This window comes from Sinocyclocheilus anshuiensis, unplaced genomic scaffold (genome assembly GCF_001515605.1).
Source record: "Sinocyclocheilus anshuiensis isolate Anshui unplaced genomic scaffold, SAMN03320099.WGS_v1.1 scaffold4, whole genome shotgun sequence".
In the NCBI taxonomy this organism is placed as follows: Eukaryota; Metazoa; Chordata; class Actinopteri; order Cypriniformes; family Cyprinidae; genus Sinocyclocheilus; species Sinocyclocheilus anshuiensis.
Genome location: NW_015554075.1, coordinates 904,126 through 919,923, shown reverse-complemented (window position 1 = coordinate 919,923; position 15,798 = coordinate 904,126). Strand labels below are relative to the sequence as shown.

The 15,798-nt window shown below is 38.7% G+C and overlaps 3 protein-coding genes across 5 annotated transcripts in view; 1 reads left to right on the top strand and 2 right to left on the bottom strand.

Annotated features, from left to right (window-relative positions):
* Positions 1–4,628, top strand: part of LOC107668956 (GTP-binding protein REM 2-like) — a 26,190-nt gene extending 21,562 nt beyond the window's left edge. For both annotated transcript variants that reach the window (XM_016461030.1, XM_016461031.1), the window contains one exon: positions 3,568–4,628. In XM_016461030.1, coding sequence (XP_016316516.1) covers positions 3,568–3,896 — 329 coding nt within the window. In that variant the 3' untranslated portion in view covers positions 3,897–4,628. The remainder of the gene's footprint in view (positions 1–3,567) is intronic.
* A 4,909-nt stretch (positions 4,629–9,537) lies between these two features.
* Positions 9,538–13,645, bottom strand: LOC107668997 (gastrula zinc finger protein XlCGF57.1). 2 transcript variants are annotated; one of them, XM_016461086.1, is made up of 4 exons: positions 13,300–13,645; positions 12,158–12,346; positions 12,049–12,071; positions 9,538–11,861 (listed from the first exon to the last, which is right to left on the bottom strand). In XM_016461086.1, the coding sequence occupies exons 1-4, from the start codon at positions 13,582–13,584 to the stop codon at positions 10,127–10,129; spliced, it is 2,232 nt and encodes a 743-aa protein (XP_016316572.1). In that variant the 5' UTR covers positions 13,585–13,645; the 3' UTR covers positions 9,538–10,126. The 2 variants fall into 2 exon arrangements, with proteins under 2 accessions (XP_016316572.1, XP_016316573.1); XM_016461087.1 differs by having other exon boundaries at positions 9,545–11,861; positions 12,158–12,403; positions 13,300–13,315.
* A 1,661-nt stretch (positions 13,646–15,306) lies between these two features.
* Positions 15,307–15,798, bottom strand: part of copb2 (COPI coat complex subunit beta 2) — a 12,890-nt gene continuing 12,398 nt past the window's right edge. Inside the window, exons 21-22 of the mRNA XM_016461044.1 lie at positions 15,632–15,796; positions 15,307–15,551 (exon numbers count right to left, since the gene is read on the bottom strand). Of these exons, the coding sequence (XP_016316530.1) occupies positions 15,456–15,551; positions 15,632–15,796 (261 nt within the window). The 3' untranslated portion in view covers positions 15,307–15,455. The remainder of the gene's footprint in view (positions 15,552–15,631; positions 15,797–15,798) is intronic.

Below are 15,798 nucleotides of genomic sequence, written 5' to 3'. Positions count from 1 at the left end.
CAAGTTCTGGTACATGCACTCATATTCTCTCCCTCACACCTTTCTTTCTCTAATTCTCTCCTTCTCCTGCATGGTGAAGTGAACCCCCTGCGCCATGTGTTTGCAGGCCTGTGATAAGGAGGATAAGGAAGCTTAGTGTGTTGTAATCATTAAGAAAATGGTGTGCAGGCACTTTCATGTATTAGAGCTGATAACAGGACGGTTCTACAGGAAGGATGACATCAGAGGTGTGCTCTGTTCTTTTGGAAAATTACATCCAGTATAAGCTGCATTCTTCTGTTTATTTCACGTTGCTGCTTATCCACCATAATTATGAACAACAACAGGGCAAAGTAATGGCAAATCTAACATTTGAGGACATTTGTATACAGCAGTGGCCAAAATGATTAGAACACTAGTATTTTCTACCAGCTAAAAATGGGTTTAAGTCAGTTATTTCTATCTTTTGCTGTAGTGTGTCAGTAGGACATATCACTTTACATTTCCAAACATTCATTTTGCCATTAATTGTGATAGATAAACAATCCAGTGAGAGTTTTGGTTTGTTTGCACAAGGAGTCTGACAACAGCCAGTGCTCCACACAGAGATCTGATCTCATTATCATCCAGTCTGTCTGGAATGACATGAAGAAGCACAACAAACTGAGTCAGACTAAAGCCAGAAGAACGGTGGCAACTTCTCCAAGATGCTTCAAGAAACCTTGATATTTATATAGATTTATATAATCCATATCCATATACGTATGGATAAAGTGATAATAATAAGAATTCTTGAGCAACAAATCAGCCTATTGATTAAAATATAATTATTTTAACATAGAATGATTTCTGAAGGATCATGTGATACTGAAGACTAAAGTACTGGCTGCTGAAAATTCATATAGCCTTGATGATCACAAGATACTTTCAAAAATATACAGACTCCAAGATTTTACTACATGTTTACTTGAAGTAGTATTGGCCTGAAAGAAAAAAAAAATTGATTTGAGCTACAGATACAATATTTAAGATACTGTTGTGTTCAGATTTCAGAGATGATGGTCTATTGCTATTCATGCAAAACATAGGAAATAGCTGCCTGAGAATGTTACTGAGATGGCTACAGAGTGCCTTTTAAAGAGACTTTGATAGCACTCTTCTCATCTACGTTGCTGCAGAATTTGAATGAATCATGCATGTCAGGAGCACAAAATGTGTGGGATGAGTTATGCTCCAAAGTTTAATACTTGTAGGCTTCGGGGATTGTTCAGATCTTCAACCCTAAGTATGAACATTAGGAAGCACCACTTGTGAGTGCATAAGATGGGTGTGGCAAGGAGAAAAGGACCTTGTAGGAAGTGCAGAGGACAGTTATGCGGACACATCTGTGCTCAGCATATTTATTCCTCCGGGTGCTGCAGCCAGTGTGGTTATCGATACGGAAATGTTCTGAATCTTTTTCTGTCTGCATCTATCTTCCTGTCTCTGATACAAACACATGAGCACACACTCACAATGTACTCCGCTTCATGTAAATGGGTTTAATTTACATTGTGTATTTGCGAGTCAGCTTTTTATGCTGACATTCAAGCCTTATTTAAACAGACACACAGATGGTGGATACGTACATGCTGTAAGGTCGTACAGACTAAATCACTGAAACGGAGACGGCCAACCTTATGCTGGAGAAGATGAGTCTATAGCCATAAACAGAATTTACAACTCTGAAGAACCGTAATGCTACACACATGTGATAAATCTCTTGCCTGCTGTGCCAGAACAAATAAGTGCCCATTCATTTTTGTTAAGATAACAGGGTCGATCATTTTATAGGTGTCATATCTAATGCTTTATCATTTATTTTTTCCCTAAAGTCTATTTATTTTCCCCCACCTCAACCCTCTCAAGAACTTATATATATATATATAAAATGTTCTTGAGAGGGTTGAGGTGGGGGAAAGTAAAAAAGTGTGACAAACATGCAAAAAAATAAGAAATCAGGAAGGGGGCCAACACTTTTTCACACCACTGTATGTCAGAGCTGATTTGTTGTTCATTGTTTGATGAATAGACCATTCAGAAGAACAGCATTTATTTGAATCAGAAATCTTTTGTACTATTATACATTTTTTCAGTCACTTTTGATCAATTTAATGCATCCTTGCTGAATAAAAATATTAGTATTATTATTTTTTAAATATTACTGACCCCACACACACACACACACACACACGCACACAAAAGTGGGTATCGCCAAATATACTGGATCCTCATTAAACAGGCTTTTTTTTGCCATTGTGCCTTTAAGACCTCCATTTAAATGACCTCTGTTATGAAATGTCTTTGCAAACGAGTGATAACACTTACTTATGTAGTGGGTTTGCTATTGGATCCAATCTAGTCGCCACTGCTCCATCTTACAGTAACAGCCTCTTAGCAAAGCCTGTGACAGATTCACAGAACAATCCGTGCTGAAATGTGTCTCACAAACTGTTAAGGTTGAATTGAAATGAGCATGGATCATGGTAAAAATAAACATCAGCCACTTATTTCTATAGCTGTGATCTTTCAGAAGGATATGATGCCAGGATCAGCACAATGTTTGGTTGGGCTTGTCATTAGTTACATACTGTACCAACTGTATAGTATCTTATTCTGGTTGAAGAATAACAAAATAATACTGAATATTAGCATCATCTTATTCTGTTGTTTTTGTTGTTTTATCTAGACTTCTTCATCTTTACTTTACTTTGTCAGGCCAGGCCAAGTTGCTGAACACTGAATAGGCGTAGTTGACGTGTAAATGTGGGTGGTCATGTGTGAATGTTTTCATTGTTGTGCTGTCAGATTTCTGAACAACCTGCCTTGTTTCAGTGTTGGTATTGTTTAATAAAACTTAAGCTATTAATTAATTTAAATTAAATGTCTTACTATATTAGACCCCCCCCCATTTTCATTTAAGTTGAAGTGCTAATATAACTAAAACAAAAAATAAATTTAGGCTATAAAAATATTTTAAAATAAAAATGAAGAAAGCACATAAAATTAAATTACTAAAACTTCAACTAAAATTTAAATAAAAACTGAAAATATAAAAAAAAAAAATTAATATAGTATATAAATAATATTAAAATAACACTGGTTTCAATAATAGGTCTTTTGAACTGACTGCTAAAACATTAAACTAAACTAAATATAATTTTTCATGATACAACCCCTATAAAACTACATGTCATATCTGGATTGGGATGATAAATGTTTTTCAGTTTTCTCAGTCTCCTCCTCCTCGTCTGTTTGTTTCTTCTCTCAGGTTATGTCACTCATCCACAATGGTGCCGTCTAGTCGACATCTAAAGTGATCTAATTCAATCCTGTCCACACACCTCCGAACAAACACACCCACACAAACAGCAAGCGTTTAGCCTTTATTTCTCCTTTCCTATGGCCCCTCCGTGCTCCATTAAGTCCCACTCAATTGATTCAGTTATCTAATGCTAATCTGTGTTGATATAACAAGAGATTGTCAAACTCCATCTGCGTCTGTATCACTCAAACCTACCTCCCTCACACTCTCTCTCTCTTTCTCAGAGGCACACTCCAGCGCAATGATGTTTGGCTGCCTGTATCTGGAGCTCTCCGTCTCTCTGGACCACCACACTAATGACCTGTTGGAAGCGGCTGTGAGAGCGGCCCGGGGCCACAACCTGGGGCCCGGCTGGACGGAGGGGTCCCCCACGGCGGCCCGCCGAGAGAGCTTGACCAGAAGGGCCAAGCGCTTTCTGTCAGGGCTCGTTCCGCGCTCCCACCTCGGCCGAGACAGGGAGGGCGTCAGAGACAGAGACCTCAGCAGACACAGAGGAAGCAGGATGCTCAGGCAGAAATCACGTTCTTGTCATGACCTCAGCGCTCTAATGTAACGTAAGAAGGGGAGAAGGTGTTAAAGGAGGCTAGAGCAGAAATTGAAGAACTGCATGTAAGATTGACAGGTGAGGAGATAAGAGACAGTGTTGTCGCACCACTTCACAGAGGAGATAATTCTCCGGAGATATTACCTAAACTAGTATGTGTGAAATTAGTTGTTTATACCAGTCTCTCAGTCATTGAACGTGACAGTGGTGCAGCGAAACCAAGCAGTGTATAAACTATCCTGACAGAACATGATCTTTGAGGTTGCGAGAGGACTGTAAACAGACAGACCAAAATAAATATAGCACTGGATTTCAGTGTAATGAGTGGATCATGCTGGCTGTGGTAGGCTGTTAGTGATAGAGTAGATCCTGTAGTAGAAGCATGCTGACACGGCACAGATGCAGAACTGTAGTAAAAGTAGTCCTGTCGTAAAAAAAAAAAAAAAAGCCCACCGGCACAAAATAAGATACTTTAGTTAATGCATGGATTTAGCATTTTAGCTTTTCTCACTCTAACTGCACCAAAATAGCATATTTTCAGGTTTAGGGGTACCAAATAAAGTGATTTAAACTGAAGCAGTTATTGAAAAACTCATATTGGTTGATAGGGCTGCACGATATTGGGATATTTCGTTTTTCCGCTGTATGAAAAAAAAATACACGAGTTATCACTAGATGACTTGAATAGCTATATTTAGAAAGAAAGAATAATTCTAAATTGATTAGGGTGATTTTGTTGAGGAGTGCATTTGCTTTTTTTAAAAAAAGTACTTTTTACCCTGAAGACTTTTTTTTGAGTGAAAACCATCTGATTTGAGAAAAATGTAAAGATTTGGGTGTTTACATTTGGGTGTACTCTTTAGTTTTCATAGGTCATATTCCCACTGTTGACCCATATAATCTGACTATAAAATAACAATTAATTTTTATTGTGGTTATTAAATAATAAGGTTAAAATAAAAACTCTAAAATTTAATTAAAAATAATCTTAGATTATGACTGTAAAATTACAATGTTAATATTTAATAAATTTCTTCATTTTAAACTATATTTAAATATACTTCATAGTATGACTGTAAAATTACAATACTAATATTTAAATAATTTCTTCATTTTAAACTATACTTAAATACACTATACTTAATAAATATACTTAAAGGGGTCATGATGTTGCTTAAAATAACATTATTTTGTGTATTTGGTGTAATGAAATGTTTATGCGGTTTAAGGTTCAAAAACCATTATTTTCCACATAATGTACATTATTGTTTCTCCTCTATGCCCTGCCTTTCTGAAACGCATTGATTTTTACAAAGCTCATCGGTCTGAAAAGCGAGGTGTGCTGTGATTGGCCAGCTATCCAGTGCGTTGTGATTGGCCGAATACCTCAAGCGTGTGACGGAAATGTTACGGCCCTTTCCATACTGTGATGCTGTGTCCCGGCCGGAACGATGAGACAAAAACATTAAAACCCATTATAAACGAGCAAATCTTCCCACATCGTGATGTAGACATGTGGGGGCATGTTAGAACGAGGTGTTTTAGGAGGGTGTGGACCAGTCTTAACTTTTATAAAGAATATCTCTTTGGGTTTGAGACTTTAGTCTTTGCAACTTTAGGGAACTTTAGGGATCACAAACGGCTTGTAACACTCCAAAGAGAAAGGAAAGGAAGGAGAAAGGAAAACGTGAAATCGAATAATATGACCCCTTTAATATTTTAAACCATAAATATTAAACTATCAAGCTTTTATTTTGGTGGATGACACAGTGTTGTGCTTCACTATGAAACATGCAGCGCATATATTTATTTAATTAAATCGAAGTCCTGGCAATTTGATAATACTGATTACAATTATTTCAATATACCGTGCAGCCCTAGTGGTCAACTGCTAATCTGAATAAGGCCAATGGTGGTTATGGCTTTGAGAAAACACTGTGTCCTAACCAGACTTAGTCTCATGTAGCCCGGTAAGTCCAGAAGAAAAGAAAATCTAACTATCAATCAATGTAAAGTGACCTAATACAGTTTATTTTATCAGATTATACTGTAATAATAGACTGCTATGTAAAAATGGCAAATAACAGAAAAAAATAGCAGAAGATGTGTTAAAACTTTATGATCAAAATTTCATTTGAGGGCTGTGATCAAGAACAAAGCTCTTGAGGATCTTTCATTCATTTGATGCCACTAACCTGGAAAACCTTTGCAGATCCAGTGATTAGTTCCTCCTCAAAAGCACTCGTTGGTGCGTTGTAACTCTGCTTTAATTTTAATCACAGTATCAAAGCCAGTGAGAAGATATTTGATGTTTTATACACATTTTTATGGAACCAATGAGATCTCATTGTGGGCTGGGCTATTTGGCTTTACAGCATAGAAATTAAAACCAAGCAACTGATAAAATATTGCTTTATGCCATCACATCTGGCTAGGACATGGTGTTAATCACAATGTGAACCAAACTTATGACAGTTCCTCTTTTAGATACAAATTTCTTGATGTACAATGTTCAGTGATACACATCAGGTTTATTGGCTAACCTCATGCAAACGATGGATGTTTTGACCCCCGAGTGGGGATGTTTCCTAATGCACTCTGTTATTGCAGAGTATATGGCACCCAAGAAATTAGCTTTGAGGCTAATTGCAAAGCATTGTGCAACATATGGGGTTAAATCAGTGCAGAACTGTGAGGAATGGTAATGATATTCACAAGTTTTTAAAAAAATTGTTCTAGTATAAACAGCCGGCCAGTTGCGGTAATTGCGAATTGTATCTTCAAGGGCCTTGTTTACAAGCGGAATTAGCACTTGCTAAAATAGTTTTCATATGTGGTTGCTGTAGCGTGATGAATGATTTGAAGTGAAAAGTGGCGTACAGCTGATTTAACATCCTTTAGAAAACGCATACTCCTGGTTTGTGGTTGGAATTAATTGGCTTGTCATAAATTTGGAGAACAGGAAGAAAATACTCAAACATAAGCAATGTTTGTGATTAGGTACTGATGAGTTTCTCCCTCAAACAATTATTAGTGAAATGTAATCTTTGACGCACAGTAATGACTTCAGTCAATCAGGCCTAAAGTACATACTCAGATATTCACCTATAATGAAGTCTTAACCATGGGGAGGCCCGCTGAGAGCAAAATCACATACTAATTGATTGTTTTAAGATGTAATGGGACATTTTGCAATATAACAGCAAAATGTTGTTGTTGTTCTGATATTAACATCGATTTAAACTCTTAATTATGTGCACTCATAATTAAACTCCACCAATGTGGTGGGAGTAATACACAGACCTGTTATTCAATGAGCATAAAATAAGAAAGCAGGCAATATTAGGCAATCGGTGTTGGCAGGGAAAGCAGATAGGTCTGTAGAGAGTGCTTTGATAAACTCCCTTGAGTCAGACAGGGCAAACTCTAGAGAATAAGAGAATACCATTTAACTAATTTGACACCTCAGTCTATAATGAAAGCAAGCCATCTTCACACTCAATTCTGTATGACAAGTGAATAAACCGACTGACTCTCATTTTCCTTTATACGGGTTGATTGTAATATATAGTATTTGGAATTTAGCTGCACGCAGCTGAATGCAAGTCTCAGAGATTGAAAAGGCACTTTCAACCAACGCCATCAAACCCTGGGTTCAGGTTAAAACTGTACTTTAAATTTCCTCTCACCTCACTTTCCTAAATGACCAAAAAGGACCATATTGAGAATGGCCCACTTTGTCATATAGTCTTAAAGCATGTAATGTCTTTTTCTCATGTTGTCTTTATCATGAGGCTTACTGTGATTTCACCAAATAGGACGTGGGTGATTGGTTGATAGGAATTTTGGCCATTTCAACCAAAATATTAGTTTAGACCCTTTCATACGACATGCATCAGGGCTTCAAAGCAAGCGTTATAAGCCGCTTTGACATAAGAAGTGGGGCAGAAAGCATCACGGACAGTGTACAGTGTTACATGGTAGCAAGTGGATAGAAAACATTTGATCTTAGAACAGAAAGTCCTGCCAATTGCTTTGAAAACGTGGTCTCGCAAAATACTACTGTCTTGGGTTACTCTTGGAGAATTCACAGTAGATCTGTAAGTGAGTTCTTGGGGTGCCAATGAAAAAAAAAACTAGTAAAAATAAATGGAAAAAAAATATATTAGCCATTTAAAATGCACATACTTAAAGTCTGACTTTTTATTCACTTGCTTTGTACTTTAAAAGGCTTCTAGGGATGCAAAAATCACTGAGATTCTTGTACCTACAAGTCTGGTTATCATTGTCAAAGCTTTGAAAGGTCAGCTAACAAAGTCAAAGTTGAAATTGTGTGAACTCTGAGCACCACTGATGCTTCACGCCATAGAGTTCAGTGCATTGAGCAACACTAATACAAATAGTTTGACAGGGTTTGAACATCATTCTTGTCAACCCATCATTTCCCTCTGATTTTAGAGGTAGTCAATGCTTAGGTTTAGAACTATGTTTGTTTGTTTGTTTAACAATAATGTTATGTAAAATTGCTGTAACCTTATTGTGAGGGTTACCACAAATTACATCCATTAGGTGATATGGCTGAAGCTGTATGAGTGTTTAAGGATGATACCGTGTGAGCATATTTTGAGCCATAAGAGGAGACACAGAGCCCACAGAGACGGTCAAGTTTTGTTCTGTATTTTCACCTACTCACATTTTAGACCCATCAACACATGATCTCATGAAATCCACTGAATATGCCATAGGACCAAGCATTTCTGTGGGGGCTGGCCACACAGGCTTTTGCAACAACAACGAAAACACAACGTTCTGGAAACGTTCCGAGGTCAAACATGGCAGCACCATTGACTTGTTTCTCACTATTGATGAATGTCATCCACTCTGTCTTTGAAAATGAGAGAATAAAGACAATTTGTAATGATACCCTGGTATGTGTTTGAGGTTTGTCCCTGCAATTGTGATGAGGTCTAGATTCTTGCAAGCAAACCAGCAGCCGAAGCTTGCAGTGACGCTCCTCGAGGTCTGGAACTATATTTGTATTTGAAAGGGTTTGATGGCTTCACTCTAAAGGCAGATGGTTGGAAACGGGACACGAGGTAAGGAAGAAAAGGGATGACAAATGTTAGTTGCTTAGCGACTGTTGTCAGGGAGACAGAGTGTGACTCTCCCCTGACCAGACTTAGAATTTCTTACTATGTTTATTTGTTCGACTGGGGATGAAATTGCTGGAGTGGAATCTGAGTCTGCAAACATCCACATGGACAAATGGGAATGCACATGCAAACACAATGGACACAAAATGGAAAGATTGAATGCCTGGGTGATGAACTCACAAAAGAGGCTTTTCTGAAGCCATTCTGACGTTGGTGTTATGCAGCAATTTGCTCTTTTTAAAAAATAAGGACCGAAATATCCAGTCAAATATCCAATTTGGAACATTGACCCAAAGTCTAATGTAAGTCCAGATGATTTCTCTTTATGATTCATGACATTATTTTACTCTTTAGGTACAAGAGTGGGTTAATGCAAAGACAGCAGCTTAAGATAAAGCGTTAGTATATTTAAATCCCAGAGCTGGTCCTCACCGCTGCATGGCTGATACATGCCATTTGCATCAGAATCCAATTTCATTTTGAGACATGTGGACTGTTTTTACATATTTAACTGCCATTATGTATTTAGCAGACTCATTTTGAATGGGAACGTGGCAACCCAAACACACAAGGGGTTGTCTTAAAAGTGGACTGTCATTTCCGAGATATTGAAGGTTTTATATAAGAAACATCACGTCCGTGTATAAATGTCTTTAATGACAGAACCATCCATAATATTCTTGAGACACTGAAACAAAAGCACAATATTTTTCTCTTATATTTTACTTCACATTGAAATGCTTTTATTTTTCATGATTTTAGAGGTTCTGCAACATTGTTTTCAGGCACCTTTTTAGTATCACAATTCATTGAATTCTGTCTCAAAGCATAGACTGCCATCTGGTGGAGCGATAAATAGTATAAAGTGCCAATCAAATGAACTCAAGAGGGGGCCAACATTCCTCTCCTTCAATCCTCAATCTCATTACTCAATTGCCTGGACAAAAGTAAGAATTCAGTAGCAAAAGAAAATGTTAATTAAAGCAATGCTGTGCATATTAATTGGCTACATCAATTTAGTAGCGTCTCCTTTCACTAAAATATAATGCCTAATGAAATAACTCAAAATGAAAACATTACTTCCATTTAATTTCTCTTGTCATGGGTTCTCTGATGCTGTTTTAGATGGTCGATCCTTGTGAATCCTTTCCCACACTCTGAGCACTGGTGAGGCTTCTTCTCAGAGTGCACCTTCTCATGACGTCTTAGTGTCTCTTTCCGTGCAAACTTCTTCCCACAATGGGAGCAAACGTGATCCATCTGTCCTGAATGCTGTAGTTGGTGAGTAACCAGTTTCCCGTCCGTATTAAAGCTCTCCCCACACTCGAAGCACATATACGGCTTCTCGTCTGTGTGTGCAATCTTCCGGTGCTTCAGGAGGTAGGACGTGGAACTGAAGTTCTTTTCGCATTCATCACATTTGTACATTTTCTTCTTCCCGGAATGACCCTGCATGTGCAGCTTCAGGCAACTTGCTGAGCTCAGGCATTTTCCACACTCTGAGCACTTGTGGACTTTGATCCCTGCGTGAATGTCTTGATGCCGTTTGAAGGTGTCTTGACGAGTGAAGGTTTTGCCACAGGTGGTGCAGTCAAACAGAGTCTTGCTGGAATGGATTATGAGGTGGCTCTTGAGAGTAGAGGAGGACTTGAAGGCCACACCGCATTGAGAACAGCTGTAACTTCTTTCGTCGGTGTGCACCACCTTGTGCGCTTTGAGATTTGCCAGCCTAGCGAAGCTCCTGCCACACTTCTTGCAATGGAAAGGTCTTTCTCCAGTGTGTGTGACCTGGTGGGACCTCATACTGTTCTTAAAGCGAAAGCTCCTGTCACATTTCAGGCACTTGTAGGATTTCACCTCAGAGTGTACGGCCAGGTGTCTAGTTCGATCTCCTGAAGAGGGGAACCTTTTCCCGCAGTGTTCACAAGTGTAGGGTTTCTCTCCGGTGTGAAGACGCTCATGCATTTTGAGGCTGTTTGGATGCTTGAAGGATCTGCTGCAGTATGTGCATTTGTAAGGAGTTTCAGAGGAATGGATCTTCATGTGCGATGTGAGGTGGCTCAACCTTTTGAAGCTGCTCTCGCAGTCTGTGCAATGAAAAGGACGGTTGTCTTGGTGAATGGTTCGGTGAGTTTTGAGTTCTTGCTTCCTCAAGAAACTCTTCCCACACACAGAACAGCTGAACGGCTTCTTCCCTGCGTGACTATCCAGGTGAACATCCAAATCAAATTTATTGATGAACTTCTTGTCACATTGCGGGCATGGAAAGGGCCTTTCTCCGGTATGGGTTGCCCTGTGGACTCTCATAGCCGCCGCTGTGTTGAAAAACTTCCCGCAATGATCGCACTGGTGGGGCAGGGTGCCTACGTGCAACCGCAAGTGAGTATTTAGGGTACTTCGTCGAGAAAAGCTTTTCCCACATTGTGAGCAAGTGAATGGCTTCTCTCCGGTGTGGCTCCTCAAGTGGGACTTCAGTCCGCTTTCCCTGACGAACTTTTTCGTGCAATAAGAACAGTCCAACAGCTTCTCGCCAGTGTGTAGCCGTTTGTGCATGGAGAGCTCTTGTTTGCCGGCATAACTCTTTCCGCAGGTGGAGCACTGGTGTGGCTTCTTCAAGGAGTGCACCTTCTCATGGGCTCTGAGGTCGGACTTTATTTTGAAACTCTTGCCGCATTTTGGACAAAGGTTGGACCTTAATGATTTACAAGTTGTCGTGGGTGGCGGTTGAGAATTCTCTCTAGATTCATTGGGTTCCTTTAAGATGGAACTGGGTGCAGAAACTGGGTCATGTAGCATCACATCTGTATCAACTTCCTCATCCCTAGAAGCAGTAAATCATGTTTAAATCAATGGCTTTTAGGAGAAGCAAAGGAAGTTGACTCAGTAACTAAGCAAGCATAAGAGATTTAGAGGTTGACTGTTGATTTCACATTTCTTATTTCAAAGCATTTATGTACCAACAAGACATCATTGATCTTTGCATTTTCATGAGCAGATAGGACACTCACCTGGTTTCATTGGTCTGCTCCCTCTTGGAAAAAAACAAAACAAACAAAAACATGTTTTGAGATGTGTTCTCTACTTGCAAGACATGTGCTGACACTTTTGACATCTTACCTTCACAGAGGCAATGTCCTCCATTTTATGTTCATATATAAGGTTTTCTTCTATGTTTGCTGTTATGTTTTTTTCAGTTGGTTCATATTTGACCTCCATCAACATCTGGACCATGGCACTGATGTCCTCTTCTGTCTTAATGCTGGCAATAGTGCTCATTACCACTGATAAGTCCTTCTCTACTGACTGCTGTTGGTGTTAGCATAGACCAGGGGTGGCGAACGTCAGTCCTGGAGAGCCGCAGCCCTGCAGAGTTTTGCTTCAACCCTAATCAAACACACCTGAACAAGCTAATCAAGATCTGAAGGGTTACTAGAAAGCTACACGCAGGTGAGTTTTAATTAGGGTTGGAGCTGAACTCTGCAGGGCTGCGGCTCTCCAGGATCGGAGTTCGCCACCGCTGGCATAGACATTTACATGTATGCATTTGGCAAACACTTTTATCCAAATAGCATCCCATCTTGAGTTTCCATTAACATTCCCTCTTATCTATTACTCGTTAAGACAAATAACCCTTGATGTCACACATCGTAAGACTAAACAGCAATATAAAAATAACAAATCAATTAATGAATCAATGGAACAAGTATATAAAGGGCTATAATGATTATTATAAATGATTATATCAGGAGTGTCAAACTCAGTTCCTGGAGGGCCGCAACCCTGCAGAGTTTAGTTCCAACCCTGCTCCAACACACAAACCATGTAGTTTTCAAATAAGCCTGAAGGACGTGATTAGCTGGATCAGGTGCATTTAATTAGGGCTGGAGCTAAACTCCGCAGGGCTGTGGCCCTCCGGGAATTGAGTTTGACACCCCTGGATATGATTAAATGGAATAAAGTAATTAAATGATAAATGCTTATGCTTAAGTGAATGAATGAATGAAGAGTAAATGAATATAAAAGAAAGTAAAACAACACAAATGTATGGTTGCTCTCTTGAAGCAAAACACAGTTTGCATTTGAGGATCCTTAGATCCTTCAATATGCATTACATAAACTCGGCGTCAGAGGTAAGGAACACAAAAAGACAGAAGGCTTTGAGGTTGGAAGTAGGAAATTTCAGCTCAAGTATTCCCACCTCCTGACTTCATCTAGAAAGCACCTTAATTTGACTTTGCATACTTAATAAACTCACTTACCATTTCACTTTCTGCATTCCCCACATGGAATGGTTTGAAGTTGCTGTCTTGAGAAGATTTACCCTCTGAGGTGAAGCGAGAAATACTTAAATGATGTAGATGAACAGAACAGTGTGTCTCCCTCAAACAAACAGGACACTCCAAGGACTTGTTGAGCTCCCAGTAGCTTTGTAGACAGTTTTTGCACAAGCTGTGGCAACATCTTAGAACAACAGAGTTTTTTAAATAGGAAGTGCAGAGATAGCAGACAGAATCTGTGACAGGAAGGGGAAAGGTGGCAGCCATATTGTCACAGATGTTAACAGATGATCAATCATGTTTTATCAAGTAGTTGTTTTGTAAAATGTGACTGCTGTGTTCTTTCCTCTCTTATTTACACAATGAGTTAACTGACAAACAATAATCAATTAGGAGCACTAGCACCATCTAATGGTCAGGATGCTATTTAATGAAAGATCTCTGTAATTCTGTACCAATTTTAAAGAACAAACTAGCAGCACAAACATTTTAGTAAACATCTTCTGGAAGAAAAGGGTCAAATGGGTTTGGAGCGACACAAGACCGCAAGTAAATAATGACACTGTTTTTAGTTTTGGGCCACTGGCTGACATAAATGCTTCCTTTACTGCAGAAAGAACATTACTACAGATCATAACAGCACTTGCAGATTCTTTCATCTGCAGTAAAACTTGAAATGCTTTGAAACTCCATCCAATTGTGCCAGAATAGCAGCTGCATGTACTGATTTTATTAAAGGGGTCATGTGATGCGATTTCAATTTTTCCTTTCTCTTTGGAGTGTTACAAGCTCTTGGTGCATAAAGAAGATCTGTAAAGTTGCAAACACTAAAGTCTCAAAACCAAAGAGATATTCTTTATAAAAGTTAAGAGTTAACCACACCTACCTAAAACGGCTCGTTCTAACACGCCCCCACATACCTACGTCACGATCTGGGAAGATCTGCATAACACCTCCCACATGTTCACGCAAAGAAAGAAGGCTAACTTTTATTCTCACTGTAGTATTGTTGACGCTGCAGCATGTCCTGAAGACGCTGTGTGCTTCGTTGTGAAAGCTACACCAAATACACAAAATAATGTTCTTTTTAGCAGCATCATATGACCTCTTTAACATAGATAAGAACTGAGGGAAACCATTAATGGGTCTTTTGCTCTGTAACATCAAAGGTAATAGAGGTACACTGGTGCTGTATGGGCGGTCTTTGTACTGTATATTGCAGTAAGGTTTTCAAACATAATTTAAGTAATTTCACAGTATTGTTAAATCATGTTAGCTGAGGGGAAAATCTCATTGTTCCAGATTAAAGACAAAAGGTTACTTATTATGCAGAAATTTAATTTTAACTAAATTTGACATGCAAAATTACTAGTTAACCCATATAGTCATCTATAGGATAGCATTAACAGGAGTTTTCTTTTCAGGGAGAATACTTTGTTAAAAATATTCACTGAAATTTGTAGTTGTTTCATGATGTTCTAATAGCTATTATTTTCATATTATTGATTTGTTAAGCTTAAAAAGTTAAAAAGTTAATTGTATTTGGTTATTTTACCCGAGTAAACGTTGTTTTGTTAAAATCCTGGTTCTGTGATACCAGGTTATGAGTGTCCGTGAATAAAGAACATCTCCCCTTTTTTAAGTCTGAAAAATGTATCAATATTTCATTTTGCAAAGCACAATTCACATATTTCATTCAGATGCCTATACTTATTCATTTCAAAATAAAATAATACCCAATGAATCTCCCTTTTTTAATGTGCATCCTCTTGAGGTTTTTTGATCTACATTTAACAGGATATAAAAACAAACAATCTCATGACAGGACAAATCATTGTAGTAGAGTAGTTATCTTTATTATGAATAATGGCACCATAATTTATCATGGTTGAACACACAAGAATCAACGTATACCTAGATGTATGGGTAAAATGTAAATTGAAGGTCCAGAATGAAGTCCAAAAAAAAAATTCACCAACAATAAAGCACATTTCTCCTTGTCTTTCCATTGGTGGTACACCCTAAAAGACGTATTTATATTCAGCCCAGTTGACCCTAGACTTCAGCTCTGCAGGTCTAACAGGAACAAATAAAAAAAGGTTTGGTCGCTTAAACTCAATGCTTTCAGTGCTGAGGGTTTAGTCGTCTAAGAAGTCGTCATCCAGATTGATGTCTGTGGTGTCAATGTCATCAAGCTCCATGTTATCCAAATCATCCTCCAGATCATCGATAACCTTAACATAAATCAGAGTGTGAGGTTACATCAAGTCTGATGTTAATATGTTTTTTTAAAGAACATATTTTGACCAAATACCTTCTGTTCTTCTACTGTTGTCTTGGGAGGCTCTTTCTGTGTCTCCTCCTCAACCTTCTGAGCAGGCTGGGATTCTGCATGACTCATAGTAGGCACTGCTGCAGCCGAGACGGCTGCCGTCACCGAGGCCAAAACACCCACATCCTCTGGGGCCTCCTCTGCGTCCT

Coding starts and splice junctions, on each gene's coding strand:
- LOC107668997 (XM_016461086.1), bottom strand. CDS start 13,584: ATGGCTGCCACCTTTCCCCTTCCTGTCACAGATTCTGTCTGCTATCTC. Junction 12,072..12,157: donor AGGACATTGCCTCTGTGAAG/GTAAGATGTCAA, acceptor TTTTTTTCCAAG/AGGGAGCAGACCAATGAAAC. Junction 11,862..12,048: donor GAGCAGACCAATGAAACCAG/GTGAGTGTCCTA, acceptor TACTGCTTCTAG/GGATGAGGAAGTTGATACAG.